The sequence below is a fragment of the Phalangium opilio genome, unplaced genomic scaffold (genome assembly GCF_054372755.1).
Source record: "Phalangium opilio isolate 3A_F unplaced genomic scaffold, DU_Popi_V2 ptg000045l_1, whole genome shotgun sequence".
Classification (NCBI taxonomy): Eukaryota; Metazoa; Arthropoda; class Arachnida; order Opiliones; family Phalangiidae; genus Phalangium; species Phalangium opilio.
The window spans coordinates 3400795-3425222 of NW_028324168.1; the positions used below are offsets into that span (position 1 = coordinate 3400795).

Genomic DNA, 24428 nt, shown 5'->3' on the forward strand with positions numbered 1-24428 from the left:
ATTTGAATATTTTATAAGCAAATTTTTATTTTCCCTCTCTCTCTCTCTAGCTTTAATGTATAAACAGAAATAAATATCAAAACATCGAGTTATAAAGAAAGAGCTTATTGTAAATTTATAATATTTCGAACACGTTTCAATCTGAGTTTGCAACGATTATAGTAATATTCTAATATTATTAACATGTCTTAATAATAGTGCAAAGTTTGATTGTTATTAACATCAAAGTAAAAGCTGCTAATGTTATTGTCCAACAGAATATTTAAACCGCGAAAACATCCACGTTGTCACTTTGGTGATTTATTTAAAAACACGTGGTGACTTTGATAGTGTTAAATATTATTATTTTAAAAATAAAATATTAAAAGTATTTCCCCTACCTAGCTTAGGTATTTATAATTAATCTTGAATTAAAAAAAATAATTTTAATTAGGTTACCTGAAAATATTCCGTATTTAAAATTAATTAGCAGCGGCATTAATGCATGAAATTTAAAACTTTCCGCTCTTATAATTAAAATAATTAATTATTAAACATTGTCAATTAACAATTATCTTAATTAATTGAATGGAAATATGTTTGTAGAACATAGTTTTGTAAACAAATATTTATTAAGGTATCTTTCCCGGCAATAGGGGTCAACCTTTCAGTAAGGGGTCAAGTCGAATTTAGTGACCTATCCAATTGAAAATTTGTAAAAGAAAACCAAAACTTTCCCGCCTTTTTTCGCCGCGTTTTATTCTATCTTGGTCCCATTTTTATCCCATCTTCGGAGAAAGAAAGATCGGCAACCTCCTCCATCCATATATTCCTATTACCGCCGTGACGTATCAGCTGGGTGGCTCTTACGTCATCCCGAACGCCCTCCTATTCCGTTACTTAGCAACTGACAGACTATTCATTTTGTGTCAGTTTTGCCTCGCTCGCTCGTAGTGGTACTTTGTTGTTCAAACCTTGTACAAACGGATTCTATGTACTTTTTGCTATACATACTCGCTCGTACGAAGTTTTTGGGAGGCTCCGGAGCATGGGAAGAGAAAATCCTTGTGTCTATATTATATTTATATGTCAAAAAGGAGCAACAGACTTGGGTTGATGCAATTTCCACAATCAATATTTTGCTGCTTTAGTGTACATAGTATTCTACTTTCGCAACACCCCCTCCCCTCCCCTACTTCCTCCCCCCTCAACACCACCACCAGTATTTTTATAGCCATGTACTCTGCTTTAATCTTAAAGGGATACTGGAACACTCTGTGATTAATTTTATCAGGAATAAATACAGCCACTAGGAATCATTGTGTAGACATCCATTTTCACTTAACGTATCTAGGCGGATCTTGTGGGAAGAGCAGCTAGACGAATTTCACCTCGTGAATAATCTAATCTTGCTGCACCTATAGGGAGCTAGCTGCCAGAGGGGTGTGACTTAAGATGGCTCCTCCCCTTTACACCAAAATGGCGGCAAACATCACAGAGTGAAAGGCTAATGGGGGAAGGCTCCTGATTGGCTAATTGAGGGTCTGACGCTAAGTAGGGGAGATTTTCACCCCTTTGCCCACCCCCTATAGGACCTCGCGTTTCTAGCAACCAGTGAATGCAGTTAGCAAGACGCCATCAGAATTATAATAGTCGTGACTGATAGTAAGTTCTAAAGCCCGGCCCAAAAAACTCGCATAGAAATTAACACTTGAGATAGGGAGTACACAATTAACTTTATGCATTCCTGATTTTATCATTAAATCTGTCTTTTAAAATTTATAGTAACAAAAGTAAATCATCTAAAAGTAAGAAATTTAAGTTGTTATGTTACAGAATAAATAAACCATGCACCATCTGTGACCCCTTTATCCCTTAACTACATGTTCCCCTGGATCCAATTTAATCCCCAATCGATTTAAATTAAATTTAATGCACTTTGCAACATCCCTTTAAACCCCATTCCCCCCCCTACCATTTGATGAAAATTTTGCTCTCTCTTTCAATTCTAAAAGGTTTTCCCCCTAACTCCCTGCCCCTACCAACCCAAGCTTCTCGGAAGGGACTTTAAATTTGTATTTTTCAGTTACCTTAGAAAAGCTACTTCGGTGACGTTATGTTAGATATAAAGTTTGTCTGTCAGATTCTACACAGAATACGAGGGTATTAATATTTTCCATGAGTTACTAAGGTAGATAACCTGTTTTTCGACAACGTATTACGTCATTGCATGGTTAGAAAATTATCAGAAACCTCTAATACTACTACTACTACTACTACTACTACTATTACAACTACTATTACAACAACAACTACTACTATTATAACAACTACTACTACTACTACTACTACTACTACTATTATAACAGCTACTACTACTACTACTACTATTATAACAACTACTACTACTACTACTATTATTATAACACATAATACTACTACTACTTCTACTATTACAACTACTATTACTATTACAACTACTACTACTACTACTACTACTATTACAACTACTACTACTGCTATTACAACTACAACAACTACGAGTGCAAAAGTAAGGTCTCCCATCCGGGCTGGCTCAAAGCAATCTCGTGCTGCTCGTCACCTACCCAAGGCTTAGTTAGACCCACGCCAAGGCTTAAGGTTTATTTAGTTTGCTTCCTTTATTTTTTCACCTTACACCTTGCTTCCTACCTTATGTTCCCCATTACGCGAATTTTTCACAAAAAATAATAAAATTTCACCCATTTTCTGTTCCTCCCCCCTTGCAATCTTTAACGCTTTGCCGTTGGTTTTTAACTCGATTTTAAATTTTTCACTAAGCCTAACTGTTTTCCCGCCTTACATAGTTTTGGCGGGAAATAAAGGAAACCGTAGTAACGCAATGAACAAAATAAAAAAAAAAGAAATTGTTATTTCGTCAGAAATTTATGCATTTTTGGTTTGAGATAAGACCACCAATTCTCATCCCCCAAAAATATGAATTATTATTATTTTTTTTATAAAAAGTTTTAAACAAAATATAATTTATTGCAAAAAGAAAAAGGTGGATTTTTATTGCAAGGGTTGATGGGAGAGGGGAAAAAGAGTGATTATTTTGATATCTTAATGAAAATATAATTTTCAAGGGACAGTGAAGTAACATTATTATTATTATACTTCATTCTCCCTTGACGGAGAAATCTATAGTTATTTTTAGAGTTAATCTTGTTGCACGCTCTAGCGGCGAAAAAACGTAAAAAGTGCCCTCCAGCGTTGACCAAACGAATCATATTATTCTTATTATTTTTAACGTTGTTCTTGCTTGATGGCCCATAAAACTTGGAAAATGTTCTGTTTTTTTTTTATTATTATTTCTTAGGGATAGGGGGAGGGGGTCTATAATAATACTTGCCCCCCAAACACTTATTATTTTCTGCTAAAAAACCTAAGAAAAAGTCCATTTCTTTTTTGTGTTTATTTTTTTTTATTTTGTTGTATCTTTAAATGTTTCTAGTTCGTCGGCATTTAAACTGAAATAAAAATAAAAGACACGAAGTAACAAATAATAATCCTTCGCGGCCAACGTAGCAAAGTTAAAACGTTTAATATATGAGATTGTTAAGTGATTGGTTTTGTTAGCCTAAAACAATTTTGTCAGTCAAATGAGGTGGTTTATTTAATGGGAAAACTAATATTGTTAAAATAAAATTTAAATTTTTAATTTTGAAACGTAGAGTTCCTCGTTGGAAGCTTCGTCTGCTTCAAAACAACCAGACAAACACCCTACTGAGCCTAGTCTTCAATAGAGAACTTTCAGTTGGAGGAGAAGCTGAGTCTCGTGACATAATTTACGCGGCCATATTGGTGGGTTTAATAAAGCAGGAATGAAGCTGAGACCACCCAATATGGCTAACAGAACAGCGGTAAGACTTGGGAGCGTGTGATGTACTACTATCCCATCTGAAAGCTCTCTATATGGTCTTTGTCGTAAACTAATGGAAGCCAATACTTGCTTTTTGTTAAGCCGAAATCACTTTACGTCCCGCCCTTTTAAAATTTTACTAACTCCTGATTGGCCAATTACGCATCTCGATATAATGACGTCACTCGATTAAAAACTATTAGAAACAATAAATAACATAAATTTCGCAACCATGTCTTCTAGTAACCATGGCCTCCGGGTCCTAAAATACATGAAATTATTCTTACGTTATGTATTTTATATATTTCGTTATTTTCTAAGAAGAATTTCAAACTTTTTTTTTTAGATATAGAAAATATATAATAAAAGAAACATACATACATACATATATATATTTATTTATATGTATGTATATATGTATGTATACAATCGTGAGTAGAGGGTGAATGACATCTAAAGATAATCTCTCTTTTATGGTGCTTGGTATTTTTTCTATTTTTCTACAATTGAAGACCAGTTTTTTATATATTTTCTTGGTCAATTTTGACAGGTAATATTTTTTTTAGGTTTTTAGTTATGTAGCTATAGCTATATTTTCTTTTATTGTAATAACTTCAAACTAAACTTTGATATATTTATATAAAAAAAATCACCAAGTTGAACTTTATTTTAATATGACCTTTATATATATTTAAAGTTAATGTACTTTAATATTTTTATATATTTAATTTTTTAATGGAGTGAAGATACGAATTTAATTATATAGATATCTTTTTTTTTATTATTATTTTATTTTTTTTAAAATGATATTAAATCTTGATTTATATTTAAAGAGCCTTAGGATATACTATAATTAGGGTTAATTACGGACAGCTTAAATGCTAGTTTGAAAGGGAAAGAAAATATATTTTTTAATATATCTATATCTTATTCGATATAAACGAGAGGGAAAAAAATTAAGTTTTCATTTCTTTATTTCTTTATTTCTTTATTTATTAAATGAAAAATATGTTTCTAGACCAGTTCTGTAGGGTAGTCATATTAAACCACTCAATCGACAAAAACCCACAATGTCAGTTTTACGGAATTATAATCCCCAGTAAGTTATCTTTTTTTTTCGATTTTAGTGAAAAATTTTCCTCATCGTGATGTGAATTGATATAGGCAAGGCGCTCACGGTGAGAGTAGTCAGTAGAGAAAAATTCGTTTTTTATTTTGCCGCCCGTGGCGCTGTTGTTCTTCCAATAAAAAATATTTCCCCCCATTTTTCGACAAGGGGCTTATGTTCTGGCCCGTTCCGTTCCGTTTTAAAAACAAAACGCAATTTTTTAAGATGGCCGCGCAGTGACTTTAGCGATAAGTCGCTGTTTATATTATCTCTCGTTTAATTTAATTTAAAATTAGTTTAGTTATTAATTAATGTTAAGTATCTGTGATATGCGATGCAGATGAAATGTATTAAGCCTTGGGTGAGTTTGTTTTTACCTTAAGCCTAATTTCAAAAGTTGAAACTTGGCGCGTGCGTTAAGCCTCGGCTCGCGTGGTGGTGGTGGTGGTGTAATTTTATTTCTATTACCTGGCCTTTTGTAGCCCTTGGTCTGACTTACCTGGCGCGCGGTTTCGGCACGTGCTTGGTGCGTGCTAGCTACCGTTCCGTTAGGTGTTCTTAACCTTACATAATTTATATTTTATACGTCTTTATATCTAATAGTAGACATTTTTTTTATATTATTTTGCGATAAGGGTAATGGTGTATATTTCTTCTCGAGTTTTATCGAAGATTTTTTTTTTATTATTTCAAACGCCCGCTGGGCCACAAACAGCTAGTTGGCCTCGATTTTTGCCTGGCGTATCACTGTTTTAAACAAATTGTGACATATTTTCGCTTCGTTAGCGAAAATATTTAGGTGAGGTTGAATTCTTTTTCTTTATATTTGATTTCTAGAGGGAATAATTTTTCCTTATAAACTCATAAGGTACCGGTAAATTATAATCCATACCTACCTAAGTATTTAATTATTAATATCCGGTAGTTACTAGTCCACACTGTACTTTTTCAAGGTAATTTGTGATTAGAATATGTTGTTTATCATCATCATTATGGGTATAATTAAAGGGATTGTGAAACTATTCGTAATAATAATAGTTATCTTCTATATTTCAATTACGAATGTGATTAAGTTATTCAAAGTACAAGTAAACTAATATGAAACTGGGGTATCATAGCGTGGTCTCCTTGTGTAAATGGTATCAATCCTTCTTGTCTGAAACCTATATATAGCGCAATTTTTGGAAACTAAATTAAGTAAAAATGAATGGAAGTAATTTAGCTCTTTTATTTATTTTATTTATTATTTGCGAGGGGGTAATCACTCTCCTCTCATATTCCCATCTACATTAGGGGTTAAAGTTCACGTTAGTATTGCAAAATGTACGAGTTTAAACACGTACACGTGTACAATGATTACGTTGAGTGATTAACCCCTCGGTTTCGTGACATTATAACATTAAGTGAATATTGCCATTATTAAAATTAATAAGGAGACTAAATAATATGGCTGGAAAACAACCTTCAGGGTTTTTTCTTTTCTTTGTGTGAGTCATAGCCAAGCGGAACAATCTATTTTGGATAAACTATAATTTTGATAAAAACAATTTAATATTAGCGTAGATTGCCAACAAACTTAATTAAAAACTATAAGAAAGCAATATAATATAATATAATATCAAACTTAATTAAAAACTCCAAGAAAACTATATAATATATTATATTATATTATATTATATTATATTATATTATATTACATTATATTATTGACCGGTGTTTAACCTTTACTTTATTATATTATATTTTTTTAAATTATTTTTTATTTATGCAAATTAGTATTTTAAAACGGGCGAGTATTTTTTTTAAATATATATAATTTTAAAAAACCATATTTAAAGTTCCACCCGCATTATGTTTGGAGTTAATAATTAATTTATAATAACCGAGGGTCTTAGTTTCTCTATTTATTGTTTTTTTACATTACCAACTAACCTCTAATTAAAAGAAGATTAAGCCGTGGGTACATTTTGAATGGATAATTGTCGTATTCGTGATTTTTGGACGCCTTTTAAATAGTTTTAACGTGAATTATAAGTCTGTTTAAGATTGAATATACATATTGTAGGCTTAGTTTTACTCTTAAGCTCGGGAAAATGTTAAGAATTTGGAGTTACGACAATTTACCGCGAAGTTAACCCCTTTTAAAAGTCAGGTAATGACCTTCCAAACGCTAATGAGGACAAATTCGATATTAAACATAATTACTTTGGAAAAGCTAGCTGGTACGGAATTAATTATCATTTTATACCCGCCTACGTGTAGAGATACGTTAATTTACGCTTAAATTAAATAATTATTAGTTAATTATAATGGGCATTTTTTTTTTAATTCCGTAATTTTTCTGACAAATGTACTCTCTACAACTGTACAGGTATAAATTTAATTTTATTTTTTTTATATAGGTATATATAAAACTGGTTTAAAATCATAAATCTTATTTTTTTTTTAATTTTTTATTTCGACTAAAGTTCTTTCTGCGCGTGGAAAAAAACACAGAAAGGGGAAGGACAGTTGTTAGATAAATAATTTTTTTTTTAATTTAATAACCCCCGATAGTTAATGGTGTTTTACGTGATAGTATCCAACCCCCCATTGTCACGTGAAAGAATAAATATACATTACCCCTACATAATTACGCATAGTTTAACGTGATTATAATTTTTATATACGAGTTTGACAGAGAGAGAATAAAAAAGAAAGAAAAAAAACCAGTTGACCTTGAATTTCAAAGCCGATTGTTATCAATTTAGTATTATATTAATAATATTATTTATAATATAAAATTTCATTTGCTAAATTAATATTAAGGATCTAAAAACCAAACAAAGCGAAAGCTGACCAATTTTTATAATTTATTTTTAAATTAACATTAGTTAATTTTCTTTCTTATTTTTTATTTCTTAAAAGCCGTATTATATTATGCTTGTTTTTTTTGTGGAATTTAGCTAGAATTTTATGACTTTTCTTAGGTTTTTTTATCGTGGCAAAAAATCAGTAAAAAATTCCCCCGTTTTTCTTTTTTTTTTTTTTAGAAAATGAACTATTCCATGGCCAGGTAAATAGGGCTGGAATTGTTGGTTTGGCTATTTTACCTGAAAATACATAGGGGGGGAGACTGAGGGGGGGTTTGATATATCATGTTTGGCCCTCTCTGGGCAAACTATGTGGCTATTTTTTTTTTTATTATTTTACTTTTTTTGGAGTGCAAGTTTTGATATACGAAATTTACCAACAAAATATATTATCAGCTAAGCCTTGGTAACTTGTTTTTTTTATGTTAACCTTTTCTCAGTTAACCTAATTAAATTTTAACGTTTGAAACGCAGAGTTTAAATAGTTTATTATTATCGTTTCGGTTACTTAGGAGAGTTCCTCGGTTATTATTTACACTTTGAAAGTACACTTGGATAGAGTGTAATTAATTCTTATTAAAGACTAATTATAATCTCGTAATTAGCAAACCTTACTTAACTCGAATTAATTTTAGACGGGGACCGCCACACACGTATTAAGGATTGGTTGGTCTACTAAGCAAGTACTAAGCGAGCTTCTATATATATGTCTTAAGTTACAACTGTTTTCAATTTAGAATTACATTGTTCTAGAGCAAATTAGGCGCTTTAAGTGAATTTCGTCTCCAAACCCCTATCCCCCACCTCTCTCTCTCTCAATCCTATTTAAGGTCTGGAGCGCGCGCGCCACGAGTCCCTTTGTTAATCACGTGATTGAGCACGTTTTGCTTAAGTGTATAATTTATTTTCACACTTGGCTCGATTTGGCGACGCGATTACCGACCGCGTAACGGCCACTCAAACACGTCCAGAAACCTTTCTCCCCCCTCCGTGTAGTCGGACAATTGCCCTATATGACAATTCTCGGTGTTTTTTTTCTAATAGCTTCATTGAAATTAAATTAACTAGCATCAGAAGGGGATAATAGAAGAAGAGTGACACTCTGTATCCTCTTAATACTTTAGTTATGTAACGTGATTCTTCCCAGGCAAGGGAGCTCCTTTTGTTTGCTTTCCAGCTCATAATACTTCAGATGAAATTAACTAGCATCAGAAGGAGATAATAGAAGAAGAGTGACACTCTGTATCCTCTTAATACTTTAGTTATGTAACGTGATTCTTCCCATGCAGGCTCATGCCCTTTTTGTTTGCTCTCCCGCTGATCAAACTTATTTCAGATGGGCATCGCACCGTGCTAGGGTAAATTCTATAACTGTTTGGTATTTACTAAATCCTCAGCAATCAATTAGCCAACAAACCTTGGTTGTCTTGACGTGGGACAAAAATTAAAACAAGCACATGCGCCATGGAAATCAAATAGTTAAGCAGCGCTAATAGAGTAATGATGAGGGGGAACTATTTATCGCGTATGTGATTCGGTTGAAAACTGTAGATGGGCATGGCACCGTGTTAGGGTGAATTCTAGAACTTAAATCCTCAGCAATCAACCCTCAAACCTTGATTGTCTTGACGTGGGACAAAAATCCATGCACAAGCGCATGCGCCTTGGCAAATAGTTAAGCAGCGCTAATAGAGTAATGATGATGTGAGAACTATTTATCGTGTATGTGATTCGATTTAGTAACCTTGCTATAGTAATTGTTAATCTGATGTTGGGGATTAAGAATCATGTTACAATTACCAGCCCGCTTTGTGCTGGTACACTTCTCGCGAATAGAAGTATTATATACTTCGGCTAGCATTAATTAATAATTTAGGAATTTGCCTCGGGTAATATCCGACATCTCGTTATCCGAATCTTATACCAACCACCTCCATTGTTTCTAACAATTTTCCCGCCATATAGATAATCTCCGCGCCCTTTCGACTCTAGAAGAAGAGGGAGAGGGGGGCAGGCCAATGGGCTTCTATTGTGATTTTGTTACAAAACTAACTTCGTAAAAGATTTTCCTTCAAAATTTGCCTGACACTCTTTAAGAATTCTGCTCTTTTATTTTTCCTTCCTTTTATAATTAGGTTACCGATTTAATGGATTTTTGAAGTTTTAATTATGTCATTTCTTTTTTTTTTTTGTTTAATTTTAGCCGGTGGATAACTTCGATTTGTCTCTAAACATATCGGAACCAGCCGAGCCATCACCCCCGCCAAGTCGTTCATCTCCTGTTGGGCGACAAACAAATAATCACGGACAATTGCATCATCGCGAACACACGTCGTATAGTGATAATAACAACATGGCAGATCAGGTAAAATTTGTTTATCTTATCGTAGGGGTATGTTCCATAAGTATGACGCATCCTATACTAGTTCGTAATGCTAGAGACTTACAGCTCGAGCAAGTTCTAGTAGAACGACAAGCGAGAATTGATTGACTACACTCGGTTAGTTTTACAGGACTTTTTTCCATCTTCCTATTTAGTATGCATTACTAAGCCTTTGATATACAGCGCCTCACCAGGCGTCGCTTTACCTCGAATCTATGACCAAGGAAGATGGGGGGAAGGATACGTAATCTTAGGGAAATTTACCGGCTAACTGTGGAACGGCTCAGGTCTGATGTGATGCTAGAACATGAGGGAGGAATACTCGGAAAAATGGCGGTCTTCCTGATTCGTCTGACATAGACCAGCCGCCATTTTTCCGACTATTCCTCACCCATTTCTAGCGTCCCACCGGACCCGAGTCGTTCCACAGTTAGCGTGCTGATTTCCCTCAGATTAAGCTTTCTCCCGCATCATCCTTGCTATGACCTACGTCATGACAATCTCCAGTTTGTAACCAGTGACAAACTTATGGAGCATATCTTATGAACTTATATATATTTTCGAAATATTGTGTTTTGGTGTTTAAAATTGGGGATACGTTAAGGATCCGTTAAAATGAAAATTTTACTCGGTTTTCTCTCTGGTGGGGTAACGCTGGTACTTGTTTTGGTATTGGAGCGAGTGTCGTTCGTACCTTAAGGCTCCAGCACCTGCTAGCTCGAGCTAACGCCATATGGCAAGCGGTGAAAATATTATGGCCCCCATTTTGGCGAAAATTGATAAAAAAAAGTGGTTAGAAAATACCTTCAAAAACATGGTTAGGCCCCCTTATAAAACCTCGTGACCAAATTTAATTGAAGGTATTTTTTTTTAATATTAAACTTAAGATTATTTCACTAGATCTTCAGCTGTCCATAGAAATTATTTCCCCTCTCATAGGATATGTCCATAGCGTTGTTGAGCTCTCGTAATAGGCCTTTTAAACCGTTTGATTCATTTAAACAAAGACACGTGGGCTAAAGGGGACATTTGACACTTGGAAGTCCGTAGACGGACGGACCCGATCCCATTGGTAACACCCGGAGTTTGCACCAAGCTTGTAGAAATGTAAAAGCCCACAAGGAACGATATAGCTTTTAACTTTGTTGCAAACCTTAACTTGATATTTCCGGCGTGGCGTCCATGCACGCCCTAGCTTTTGACACGACATACCACCACCATGGGGCGCTCCCGCCTGTACGTACGGCCTTTCCCTTGACATACTTCCACCACTAAACGCGTCCAAATTACTATACACTCAACCTATCAAACTAGGGTCCGTTTACAACTATCGTTACCGTTTTCCCCGCCTTTTGTAACGCTGTCAATCCATACTGTCTAAAACGTTTTTCCTTTTCCGCTACAAATGACTACGGGCGGCGAAACCGATTTTTTCTCACTTTTTTTCCTCCTTGGACCCCGAAGGAGGAAATGTAATGGGAGGAAAAAAAGCACCCGTGTTCAACCGATAATAATGAATACACTCAATCGCGGGAATATGGCTATTCATTTAACACGGTTGTAACCTTTGACTGTATTACCGTATTTCAAGTTATCTTTCGATGAATAGCGCGTGCACGTTGTTCATTTCTAAATGATTGAATGAAGACAAGGCTACTTTGTAGCGAAAGTTTGAATGCAGGCGTTTAAGGCGTAGCGCGTATTAACGAGGGTAACTTGAACAATGGCGATATTTCAAAGCTCGTGCGGGTTTTACCGTTTTTACCAAACGAAGTAGGCCGTAGACCCCCAATGCCTCTTCATAGTCAAGGGCCTGCCTTTCTTCTTGTTCTTGAACGGTCTGTGTGTCGCGCCAAAGCCTCGGATGCTGTGCTTGCTGCTGCTGGTGGTGAAAGTCTAGGGCGCTTCTTTGAGGAAAAAAAGGCGGGAAAAAAGAGATCATCTCTTTTTTCTTTCTCTCTCTCTAGTTTGACACAGAATGAGGAAATCTTTATTACTGAAGTTCTTTTTTTTTAAAGAGAGGGTGTTTTTTATATATATATATTTTTGGCGGGAATGAAGGGCAAGGTCGTTCAAGACGGAAGGGTGCCTCGTGGCTTTTCCTGTAACACGTGGTTTTTACAGAATTTTAAGTGATGGGCTGTACTGTAATGGATAAGACTAATGCATTTTGCTTCATGTTGTTTTTGATTTTGGTTGTGGGAGGGTTAATTTAATACCACGTGGGTAATTGAAAATACGCTCTGTTTTTAAAGTAATTTTTTTTTGTGAATGGACGCAATGTTTGCGTTTTAACAGGGATAGATTTAGTTTTAGAAGTAGGAATGGAGTATTTACGGTTAGTATTTACTTCAGTCCTCCGACTCATAGACCACCCAGTATAGAGCCCCTCCCTCCAACACGTAACGAAAAGTTTAAATTATCTTATTGGCTCACTTAAACTACGTTTTGATGACGTTGCTGACGGGGGCGGAGAAAAATACGTAATCCTTTTTACCTCTGTCGCTATGACCCCCCGCCTCTTCTTTCATACCCCCCGTCCCGTGGAAGAGGGTCCGGGACTTTGACGCGCGCCCAGATTACTCCGTTCTCCATTCCTACTTCTAAAATTAAATCTATCCCTGGTTTTAAACCATCCATATCTTAATTGTCCGGATGTTTATCTATTCGACATTTTAAAAGGGTCTATTTCGTTGATACACTGAGTTAGGCTAAGGCTTAGGAACCCTTTTCGTAGGATTGGTTGAGAGAGAGAAATCTTTGAAAATCATTTTTCTCTCCTGGCAACCATTTTTGCATATTTGGAGAGAGAGGGGGGGGGGATGAATTTATATATATTTTTAGTTGGGCTTAGATCTCCGCTCCCTTTTATAGCTGTCGAAAAGAGAGTTGTGTGTGTGGAGGATGTAGGTACTACTAGGCTTGCTTTGGAGAAATTTAAAAATCGATTTCGCAAAGGCCTAGCTAGATGCCTTTGCATAGCATTTGCTCGCGGAGAAATGTCAATAAAAAGAAAGAAAGAAAAGAGTGTGTTGGAAGGGGGAGAGAACTACCACTGCAATATCGTCTAAGATCATTTCCATGTTCTGTGTTTAAATAAACGGGGTGTGGCTCTCTCTCCTTGCGTATGGCTTCCACGTAGCACTAAAGGTCCGTCCACACTATGGCTTTTTTTCGCGTCGCAAGCTACGTAACGCTCGCGCGCGCGGTACGTCACTTCGCTCGGATCGTTTACACTACTGAAATTCGCGCCAAAGCCATGCTCGCAAGGTCTTGCAAACCTCGCGAAAATCTTTGGCGTGTCAAAGATTTTCGCAAGGATTGCAGCCTCGCAGCCAATCAGAGGTCTCCAGTTAATAGGCCTAGTGTTTCTCGTAAACGAGTGGAAATCAACAACTATTTTCGTTTTTATTAATAAAAATAGAAATTAATAGAAATTGCACGAGAAGAAGGATATGGGTTCGCGAAGTTTTTGCAGAGAGAAAGAGTTGGTAATTACCATCATTTAATTCCAAAACTTCAGTTATATAAAGAGCTTTATGATGATTCCCTATATGTTCAATATTGTTGACTAACCCCCTTCTCAGTTTGATTATCGAGGGGCTAGTCACTTGAGTAATCAGGTGTACAAAACCGCCGAAATCGATTACTTGATTTCTAGAATTCTAAGAAAATCATAAGTAATCATAATCAATTTTGTGAGTAATCAGAAATCTCCGATAATCACTGGAAATCACATGGAATATTGAGAGAATCAGAAATAATCACATGATTTCCTAGTAATCTTTTGTAATCATCTCGGTAATCACATATTTCGTCAAATAATCACGCATAATCAATCGAGGAATTCGAAAATCCAAAATAAAAATCGTAATCAGTTGAAATGGAGTAATCAGTGGAATTCAAATAGTAATCACGAGTAATCAGTGGAATTCAAATAGTAATCACGAGTAATCAGTGGAATTCAAATAGTAATCACGAGTAATCAGTGGAATTCAAATAGTAATCACGAGTAATCAGTGGAATTCAAAAAGTAATCACGAGTAATCAGTGGAATTCAAATAGCAATCACGAGTAATCAGTGGAATTCAAATAGTAATCACGAGTAATCAGTGGAATTCAAATAGTAATCACGAGTAATCAGTGGAATTCAAATAGTAATCACGAGTAATCAGTGGAATTCAAATAGTAATCACGAGTAATCTGCGGCAATAACGGGAAATCATTGTAAAGATTATGGAAATCACCTAAAATAATCGTAATCACGGAAATCAAGAAATTCATTCAGTAATCAACGGAATTCACATAAAAATTCAGAAATCAGAAATCGGGTGTACAAAATTTTGGAGAATGACTAACCCCTCGTTGATTATTTATTAAGGTCTAAAGTTAACCCGGATATAATATTCAGCCAATGAAGCTCTCGGATATGCTGCGAAGTTTGTCAAAACGATGGCGTATACCTTAGCGAATTTCTATAGTGTAAACGATCCGTGCGAAGAGACGTACCGCGCGCGCGAGCGTTACGTAGCTTGCGACGCGAAAAAAAGCCATAGTGTGGACTAACCTTAAGACGAAAAAGGCCGGGCCTTTCGTTTCAACACTCTTGTTTTAACCAAAAACAATATATATTTATATATATATATTGAAATTTCGTGCTAATATTAAACAAACAGTCCTTAAAAAGTTTCATTTGCATTCAGCGTGTTTGTGTGTGTATGTGCTTTTAGTACATGATTTGCTAAGATGTTTGTGATCAATATAAAATTTGTCGCCTTGAAGCCTTTTCGTTTTTCGTAGAACGTACGTCTTTTTAAGTGTTAAAGAAAGTCCGGTGTGTAGGAAATATGAAATATCTTCCTTAATTGTGGTCCTATTTTGACCAAATTGGTCGCGTTTTGAAGCCCTTGAAATTCTCTATCTTGACAAATATTTTTAACATAGTATTTTAAATATGATATTTACACAAAATCCTCTATTAAACCGACAATATCTGTTATCAAAAATATGTAATATCTTCCTTATTTTTGGTTCGATTTTGACCAAATTTGTCGCGTTTTAAAGCCCTTGATACACATACTATTAACGAAGTATAATAAATTTAATAGTTCCACAAAATCCTCTATTACACCGACAATATCGTTTATCAAAAATTATGTAATATCTTCCTTATTTTTGGTCCGATTTTGACCAAACTTGTCGCGTTTTAAAGCCCTTGAAATTCTCTATCTACACCTATATACACACTTATCAAGCATCGTATCCTAAATCTAATAGTTACACAAAATCCTCTATTAAATCAACAATATCATTCATTTTTATTATATTTCTCCTTCCTTAAAACTAAAGAAAAAAATGTTTGTTTTTTAAACAAACATTTATTCACAAACAAACAGTAAATCTTTTAAAATATTATTAGGAGACAGGTTAGACGGTATATACTTAGGCCGGTACCATTATTAAATTAAGTAAATATTAAATCTAACCCCTTAAATTTCTTCCCAAAAATCAAACATAACACTGAAATAGTTTTTTTTTAAACCCCGACGCCTTGCCACAAGTTTAGGTAGAATTCGCGGCCGAGAATGAGGAAGTATTTGTTGAATAAAAGTTAAATTTTTTTTTTATTTTGGTTTTGTGGTGTTACTATAATACCAGTGTACCACAGCCACAGTTGGGGGTTATATAGTTTGCATCGCTTATTTTTAGGAACTAGTTTTTCACTATTTTCTTTTTGAACTCCTTTTGTTAAAAGCATGCTTTTTGATTTTTTAAATTTTTTTTATTTATATATATCGTTTGATATTAAAAAGAAAAGAAAAAAATTGGAATTCAAGTTTATATAACGCCTCTGTATTTATATTATACTCCTGTTATGGTTTTTTTATTGGCTTATAAAAGCACGTGCAAGGCTCTTGTTATTTATTTTTTTTTCTTGTTCTGTTTGTTTTATTGTGCTGTCAACTACTCGTGAAAATTGTATCTACTGCTACGTAAAATTATATACTTTTTAGTATGTAATTTTATAACACACGTGTATGTAACACCATCACCGGTTGGGTTCAGTTATACGTTGTTCGGTTACAATGAACTTGGGTATTGGAAATTATAATAAGTCGCTATACCGTAATGGCGTCGTGTATATTTAGATCGTGTGTTAGTTAGTAGCGTTGTTGATTGAATTTACTGTCATTACCGAAGTAATTTGTTTTAAATCTAGGATAAATTTCGAATTTTTAAGTTAAGTTTTGCCTTGTAAATGCGTTAAATACAATGTTAGCAGAGAGAATATGAAGAAAAAGGAGTAGAAACTTAAGCTTGATAAGGTGCCGTGGTTCGAATAATCTTTCTATCTCTATATGTTATTATTATTATGTTTTAAATATTAATGTTTTTTAGTTCCTGTTTTCGCTAACACTCGATTGAATGTAATTCTCTAAAAATCTTAATGCGCCGTGACCAAGAGTAACTTTCAATTCCTTTTACATTGTTTTCTCTGCGTTGAAATACAAGCGTCTTTTCGTAGTCAGGGAGAAAGGTGTAAGATGGAGCGGTAAATGAAGAAGGGCGATCCGAGGCAATGAAATTCTCCCATTATACCTCGCGCACGCCATCTATCCTTCGGAAGAGGCAATTGTTTAGTGCTGCCACGTAGCACCATTGTATTTGTAGTATGAGAACTATATAGAGTAATTTCGGTTGAGAGGGGAAGTGAACTGTGTATCCCCTACGTTAGGGGCAACTTTGTACTAGAGAATACTATTTGCCAAGGGAAGGGGAGGGGGGATATCACTAAGGTAAGAGATAGAGGGTTATGACGTTGCCGTAAATGGGAAAGAAATTACTCTATAGGTTCTTTTATTTTAGACCTGGGGGTATCGTCGACGTTTCTGTACTTTACGACCCTACCTAAACGCTGAGGATGCTATTAGGACTTCGTTGCCCTTCCGTTCCCTAGATGGGGGTGGTACATTGTACTGTAACTTTATAGGCATGCAGGTTACGGCTCCATCCCTCTAACTCCTTCAAACTTTACTTTGACCTGGGAAAAGAAAAGAGATATTTAAGGGTCTTCTAGCCGCCGTCCTTGGCGGTTTCAGGTTACGTTGACATACTTTAAGTTAAGATATGGGTTGATCGTAGTTTCTTCCGTCATTTCAGTGATGGACGAATTCATTTTTTTTTTTTTTTGAAGTAATAGACAATCGTTGAATAAAATTGAAATATCTGTAGCAGCTCCTGAATTGAAGGTATATTTTAAATAAATCATGAACCAAGGCCCACTTATTTGAAGAAGTTGACGGTTACATAAAGTAACAATAATATTTGTAGCTCTTTTGGAGATTTATACCATTGTTGGTCCTTTATTTAGGTATATTATTATTATTATCTAAATTTAGATTGGGGGTGTCAGGTATCTGGTATACCTTTTTTTAAATTTATACCGTGGTACTTTTAGGTTACGCTTTCAGTTTGATGAATTTGGTATTTTGACATGTATATAATATACATATCATATATATGTATATCATATACAGTATATGTACGTGTATATATATTCAGAGTCGAGTCTGACGGGGGGATAATTAGGACAGTTAGGGTTCAATGGCTTTGTAAATTTAATTATTGTACTTACACGAATTTAATTATTATTTTGTTTTTTCTGTTTATGGCCTTTATGATTTTTTTTTTGTTTTGGAAACTCCCATAAACATATATATATATTACATTATTTTGTTTTAAATTTTTTTGTTTATAGGCAAGTAGGTGCGTTTATATCATTATCTAGTTTTGGTAGTTTAGTATCTTGTCACGCGTGATAAGTTTGTTTATGGTGAAATATTGGTTTGTTTATTTCTTTCGTTAGAAAACAACAATATTTTGTTCACAAAATATATTAGCTATGATTTTAGATTTAAGTCCTATTATGAAATACCTCTAAAACCTTTCGAAATTCAGATTTTTTTTATTTTAAAATCAAGGTTGTCATTATCACTGAGATTGGGAATGCATAGAGGTACTAGGAATATTTGTGCTGCATCCATTTTCTCTCAATGTATCTTGGCGGGTTTTATGGGAGGAGCTAGAGTAATCATTAAGTATAACGAATTTTCTCCCATCGCGAATAATTTATCTCGTTGCGCCTGACCTCGTGTTGCTTACCAACCAATGAAATCGCAGTAAGAATGTCGTCAGAATTATGAGGCGTGAAGGAAAGTACTCTAGCCCGGCCCACGAAACCCGGGTAGAATTTAAAACGGGAGATGTTGTGGGGGCCGCATTGATTCCTTAAGGCTGTATTTATTCCTGAAAAGATAAACTTTGTGACATAAACAGGGTTAGTGTAGTCACTTTAGAATTTTGTTTTGCTTGGTGACGAAAGGGTTAGAAGAAATATTTGCATGTATTGGGGCGGAAATGCCTTGATTTTTATTTTATTTCTGTAATTTTTTTTTTTTTTATCTTTTTTGCTTTACTCGAGGGGGAGGTTCGAAGTTGTGTTCTTTACTCTTTAGGAGGTTCGTCCAATTTTTGCGCCATTTTCATACATGTAAACATCCTTTTTCTATACGTAAGCGGGGCAATTTATTTGCTTTAGCGATACTCCGGGGCAGAATGGGTGTAGCTCTGGTGCAGCAGCAGCGCGAGCCCGGGGTAGAAGCTCAGCTCGCGCGCGGGAAAGGCGACTCATTTCGTTGATTTATGAAGCTTCTTTTTCGGAGAAAAGGGGACGAGGGTAGAGGGAGGGGTAAAAGTGTTGCCGTTGCTAAGCAACCGATAGTACCAGGCTTCGCGCGCGCTTTTCTTCCTTTACTCTACGCGACCTCTACCGGCCTCTAATACAAGTTCAAGAACCCTTTTTTCCACTGGGGAAATTTTATAAATAACCCAATGTACATACATATTATATATATATATATACAAACACAGTTACACAAATTCAAAAGGCGGGCCTATAGAGTCATAGCAGCGTAGGTTGCTCAATTTTATCCCGTGGCGCGTGTATCCACGTGAATATAGTTTCTAGAATGATAAAAATAATTTGTATTTGCGATGTTATAAACAAGTTTGATTTGTGACAGTACACATTTTGTAATCTTAAATATGCAGGGTGTATTTTACGGATGACCCCTTAAATTTTAGGTAATTTTATATATTTAATATATTTTCTATTTTAATTAAGGGGGTCATCCATAAAACATTTCCAATTTTCGTAAATTGTTTAGCGTGACCCTTACCTTACTGGGCTGGACAATATGTCATTGAGCGTTATAGAAATAATCGTACCGAGGGGGTAGACACTTGAGAACTCAGGTGTACAATATGTCTTGAACTCAATGTACTGTCAAAGCTGAACTTGGAGTTCCGAAGGCTTTGGACTCAATGCACTGTCAAAGCTGAACTCTTTTGAACTCGGGTGTACACAGAGATCCAGGGCGTCGACCCCCTCGAATCGTACAACGCATCTTCAGGTTATGAACTTCTAAATTTTAAAATAGAAAGCCGAAAGAGGTAGTAGCTAGGGGTCCAGCGTTGCTTGCGTGTGGTATAGTATTAAAAATCTCATCAATTTTAAAAATACACCATCTGTTGACCACTATACTTGAAAATGGTTATAATGAACTTTGACCTTATTTAATTACTAAAATGTATTAAATTTTTGAATCGATAAGAACCAAGGGTTGGTTTGTGTGTATGAGGGGTTGGGGGGGGGGTTGGAGAGTGAGTCGGGTTCTGGCTTTCACAGAGTAGCAACGCAATCTCTTTTATGCACTCTCCGCTACAAGAGTTTCATTTTACAGAATTTAATTAATAATTTTATAGTCGCTTCCCCCTCCCTTTTAAATCCCCCCCCCTCCTTGGCTTTCTAGTACAGTTCCGTTTTTATCTGTTAAAAATAAAGGGATAGTGATACGGATGGTTATATTGTAGTTACATAAGGTCTGATAATGGATAAATAAATAAATGGATGGATAAATAAATAAATGGATGGATAAATAAATAAATGGATGGATAAATAAATAAATGGATGGATGGATAAATAAATAAATGGATGGATAAATAAATAAATGGATGGATAAATAAATAAATGATTAAATAAATAAATGGATGAATAAATTAATAAATAAATGGATGGATAAATAAATAAATGATTAAATAAATAAATGGATGAATAAATAAATAAATGGATGAATAAATAAATAAATAAATGATTAAATAAGTCAATAAATAAATGAATGATTAAATAAATTAAAAAATAAACGGATAAATGAATGATTAAATAAATTAAAAAATAAACGGATAAATGAATGATTAAATAAATTAAAAAATAAACGGATAAATGAATGATTAAATAAATTAATAAATAAACGGATAAATAAATAAATGAATGATTAAATAAATTGATCAATAAATGGATAAGTAAATAAATGAATGATTAAATAAATTGATCAATAAATGCATAAGTAAATAAATGAATGAACAGATAAATTGATAAATTAAAGAATTAATGAACAAATAAATTTATTAATGAACAAATAAATTTATTAATGAACAAATAAATTTATTAATGAACAAATAAATTTATTAATGAACAAATAAATTGATAAATTAAAGAATTAATGAACAAATAAATTTATTAATGAACAAATAAATAAATAAATAAATAAAGAAATGGATAAATAATTAGACAAAGGAATGAATAAATACTTTAACAAACGAATAAATAAATACTTTTCTTTTTCAAAACTTTACGAATGAACCCCCACCAGCCCGTCTTTAGAAATTTTTATAATTCAATATTCCCATGTCCTTTTTCTTAAATTACATTATGCTTTTCTTCGAAAGAAAGAAAGAAAGAAGAATAAAAAAGAGAAATAACATAGGTACATACCAAACCAAAAGAAAATAAAATAAAATTTGCGAAAGTTTAAAATTATTAATTCCCCTAGAAAATTTGGCCCCGTAAATAAACAGAGAAAATTGTACGTATTTTTCCTTCCAGTCAGTTTAATAAGGAAACCTCCTCCGCGCATTCTTAGAGACAGAGAGAAACTGCAAAAATAAAGTTAGTGCACTCACTTCGAAATGAAATGTTTTATAGAATTACGTGTCTACAGGGTGTTTCAAAAAGTAAGGTACAGTGGGAAATCAAATGCAATAACTTCTATGACCGATTTTGATCTACGGAACTCCCTAAAGAGTGTTTTTATAGATGACCCCTCAAATTTGAGTCGAAAATGTAACTTCTATGACCCTAAACAGGTTATGATTTAGAGTGCTCTTTGTAGATGACCCCTTAATTAAATTTATATTGTCTTTCAGTTTCTTATTTAAATGTAAGGGGTCATCCGTAAAGCACTGCAACGATGGCCCTTAATTGTGGCAAAATATCACAGAAATTACTTTTCGACTATGAAATTTATATCCCATTGCACTTTGATACCGCCACTCTTTTTGGGAAGCACACCCTGTATATACTCGTATGTAGTATAAAGGTTTATTTTAAAATTCAAATTTTTGAGTGGAATTTTTAAAATTGTTGCAAAAGGACCGACGAAAAGCGGCCACTAAAAGCATCATGCAAAAGTTTATGCGCTTGTTATTAATTTTCAGACTTGGATGAAAATTCCACTTTATGTATAAAGAGGGAGAGGGGGAAGGAACGAAGAAAGGGGGGCGTTCCTAAAATTCATTTTAGTTTGATGTTTGAACGATTTTTACCTTTTGTAAACGTGAATATTCCCCGTTTTCATTCGAAGAATGCATTAAGAATCTTGTTAGGAAATTTGACGGAAGCTCGTTATTTGAAATAGAATAGTAAGTGAATTAATGTTTGAACATTTTTACATTGCAATTGAGAGAGAGAGATTTTGGTTGTTGGGCGGTACGGCCATATTGGTGGGTTGAATGCAGGGAAAATGGTATCCAATATGACTGTCAGAAGGATGTGACGTATTATTCGCTTAGATTGAAAGCTATCTGTAGATGGTTTTAGGGAAAGATTGGCTGGTGACCTTGATATACTAGAGTCTTAACGATAACTTCCTTGCTCATACGGACCGTTATTATGTATAATATACAGGGTGTTTCTGATAAGTCTGCATGCATAAATTAAAGGGTTGATGTTCTTTGGGAAATCAATTTTGAGTCGAAAATGTAACTTCTATCTATAACATTTTGTTTGGCCTAAGGGACACTGTTTTCGAGTTATGATTTGACTTGTGTTTTAGGGATGACCCCTTAATTTAATTAGAAATCATTGTCTTAATCAGTTTCTTAATTAAATTTGAGGGGTCATCCGTAAAATACTGTTTACAATCTTAACTCGAAAACAGTGTCCCTTAGGGCAATCAAAAAAAAGTTACATTTCCGACTCAAAATCACCCAAATAACAAATAACCCTCTATAGGGGACAATAATATCAACCGTGGTTTTAGTGCGATGTTTATCACTTTATGGGCTTTTAGAACACTAGACCACACTGTATTTTTAGTTCTACTTTGTATTGTTGCAATGCAAGGACGCAATCGACTATATCTTGCTCATTTAAAATGCAAAAGTTTCCGATAATACCATTAGGGATTTTTCCACTAACCCATTCTTCCAACCGTCCGTTCTCTCCCAGAATACCTTTCGGTAAGAGGTTAGAGTGTGTAGGGTATATTTTAAAGGAAACCGTACGTGCCAGAATGGACAACGATGTAAAACCTTTATAGATATTTTAATTGAAAACAATGGGGGCCCCAACGGAAAATGTTTGTTTTACGAAGGTGAATTATTTCGTTCACTTTATCTTAAACAATAAGGGAGTATTCTAGGGAATGGGTATTAACTGGTCGTCAGGTGATTGGGTCGTACCTTTCAATGTATTGACTATATTTGATTGAACGGGGGAACTATCGGATGATCGGAGAGGAAAGGGTTATTTTAATGTTTAATCCAGACGTTTTCAATGTAGGCACGAATTTGAAAATGGTTACGTTTTATTTTGAATTAATAATTTTTATTATTTACATTGTTTTATATTAGGCCTACATTTTTCTACGTACAAAATGCGGAAATTTTATATTTTTTCGTATTACTTTGAATAACCAATGAGATTGTCCGATTTTTTGTTAAAAAAATTGGCACAATTTGTTATTAGTTATCTTATCAATCCTTAAAATCTGTTTATATCTGTTTTCTAGTTAAGATTGCATCCAGAGTATTAATTTTACGGATGACCCCTTAAATTTAATTAATTAAGAAACTGATTTAGACAATGATTTCTAATTTAATTAAGGGGGTCATCCCTAAAACACTCTTAAAATCTTAACTCGAAAACAGTAGCAATCAAAATGGAGATAGAAGTTACCTACATTTTCGACTCAAAATTGATTTCCCAAAGAACAACATCATCCCCCTTAATTTATGCATGCAGACTTATCAAAAACACCCTGTATATATATTCCAGGAAATGATCAAATATGAACTTTTTCTTAATATCTTGTAAAAATATTTAAATTTCGTTGTATTAAATAAAGGTTTGGAGGGTTTTAAAATTTAAAGGTAATACGATTGAGATTGGTGTTATATTTAGTTTCTCTAAAGGCTCGTTTTCAATCAAGCAAAAAGTTTACGCTTTTTGCTTACGATTGAGGTGGCAAAAAAGCGTATTTTCAATCAGCGCGCTACCGCGTGAGAAAAAAGCAAACTGCAAAACTACTAACCGTTTTCAAACTGGTCGCGCAAAGCTTTTAAAGCGTGCGTTTACCGATATCACGTGATAGTGGGCGGGTACCAAAGCATTTTCGGCCCTAAAACTATAAACAAATATGGCGGTCACCTCGAAAAGACGGAGTATGCTAAGCCTCGGTTCCGTAAGTTTGCTTTATGTCTCACCAACTTTTAACAGCGCCACCTTTTTTAGCTGCCTTTCTTTTTATCTGGTGCATTTCTTTTATTATTTATTTTTTTCTGCCATTTTCAATAATAGTATAATTGTTACAAGTTATTCAATGTAAAATATAACACTAAAAATCTCCGAGTCGAAGGGTCAACACACACTCAGAGGCATGAAAAATGGAGACTTTCTATTGGACACTAAACTGTGACGTCATCCTCCATCGCGCTTCAAAGCAAAAAGTTAACGCAAATATCTACGGAGGATAGATATCTGCTTGAACTAACATTCAAGCAAAAGCGGGCCTATGAAAGCTTAAA

General features: G+C 34.3%; 1 protein-coding gene across 5 annotated transcripts in view; it reads left to right on the top strand.

The window, feature by feature from the left end:
* LOC149676750 (uncharacterized) overlaps positions 1-24428 on the top strand; it is a 104075-nt gene that overhangs the window by 69399 nt on the left and 10248 nt on the right. For 4 of the 5 annotated variants that reach the window (XM_089838318.1, XM_089838319.1, XM_089838315.1 and 1 more), the window contains one exon: positions 10044-10205. In XM_089838318.1, the coding sequence (XP_089694444.1) occupies positions 10194-10205 (12 nt within the window). In that variant the 5' untranslated portion in view covers positions 10044-10193. Of the gene's footprint in view, positions 1-5197; positions 5350-10043; positions 10206-24428 lie in introns of those variants that run through there. The other variant, XM_089838317.1, reaches the window with a different exon arrangement.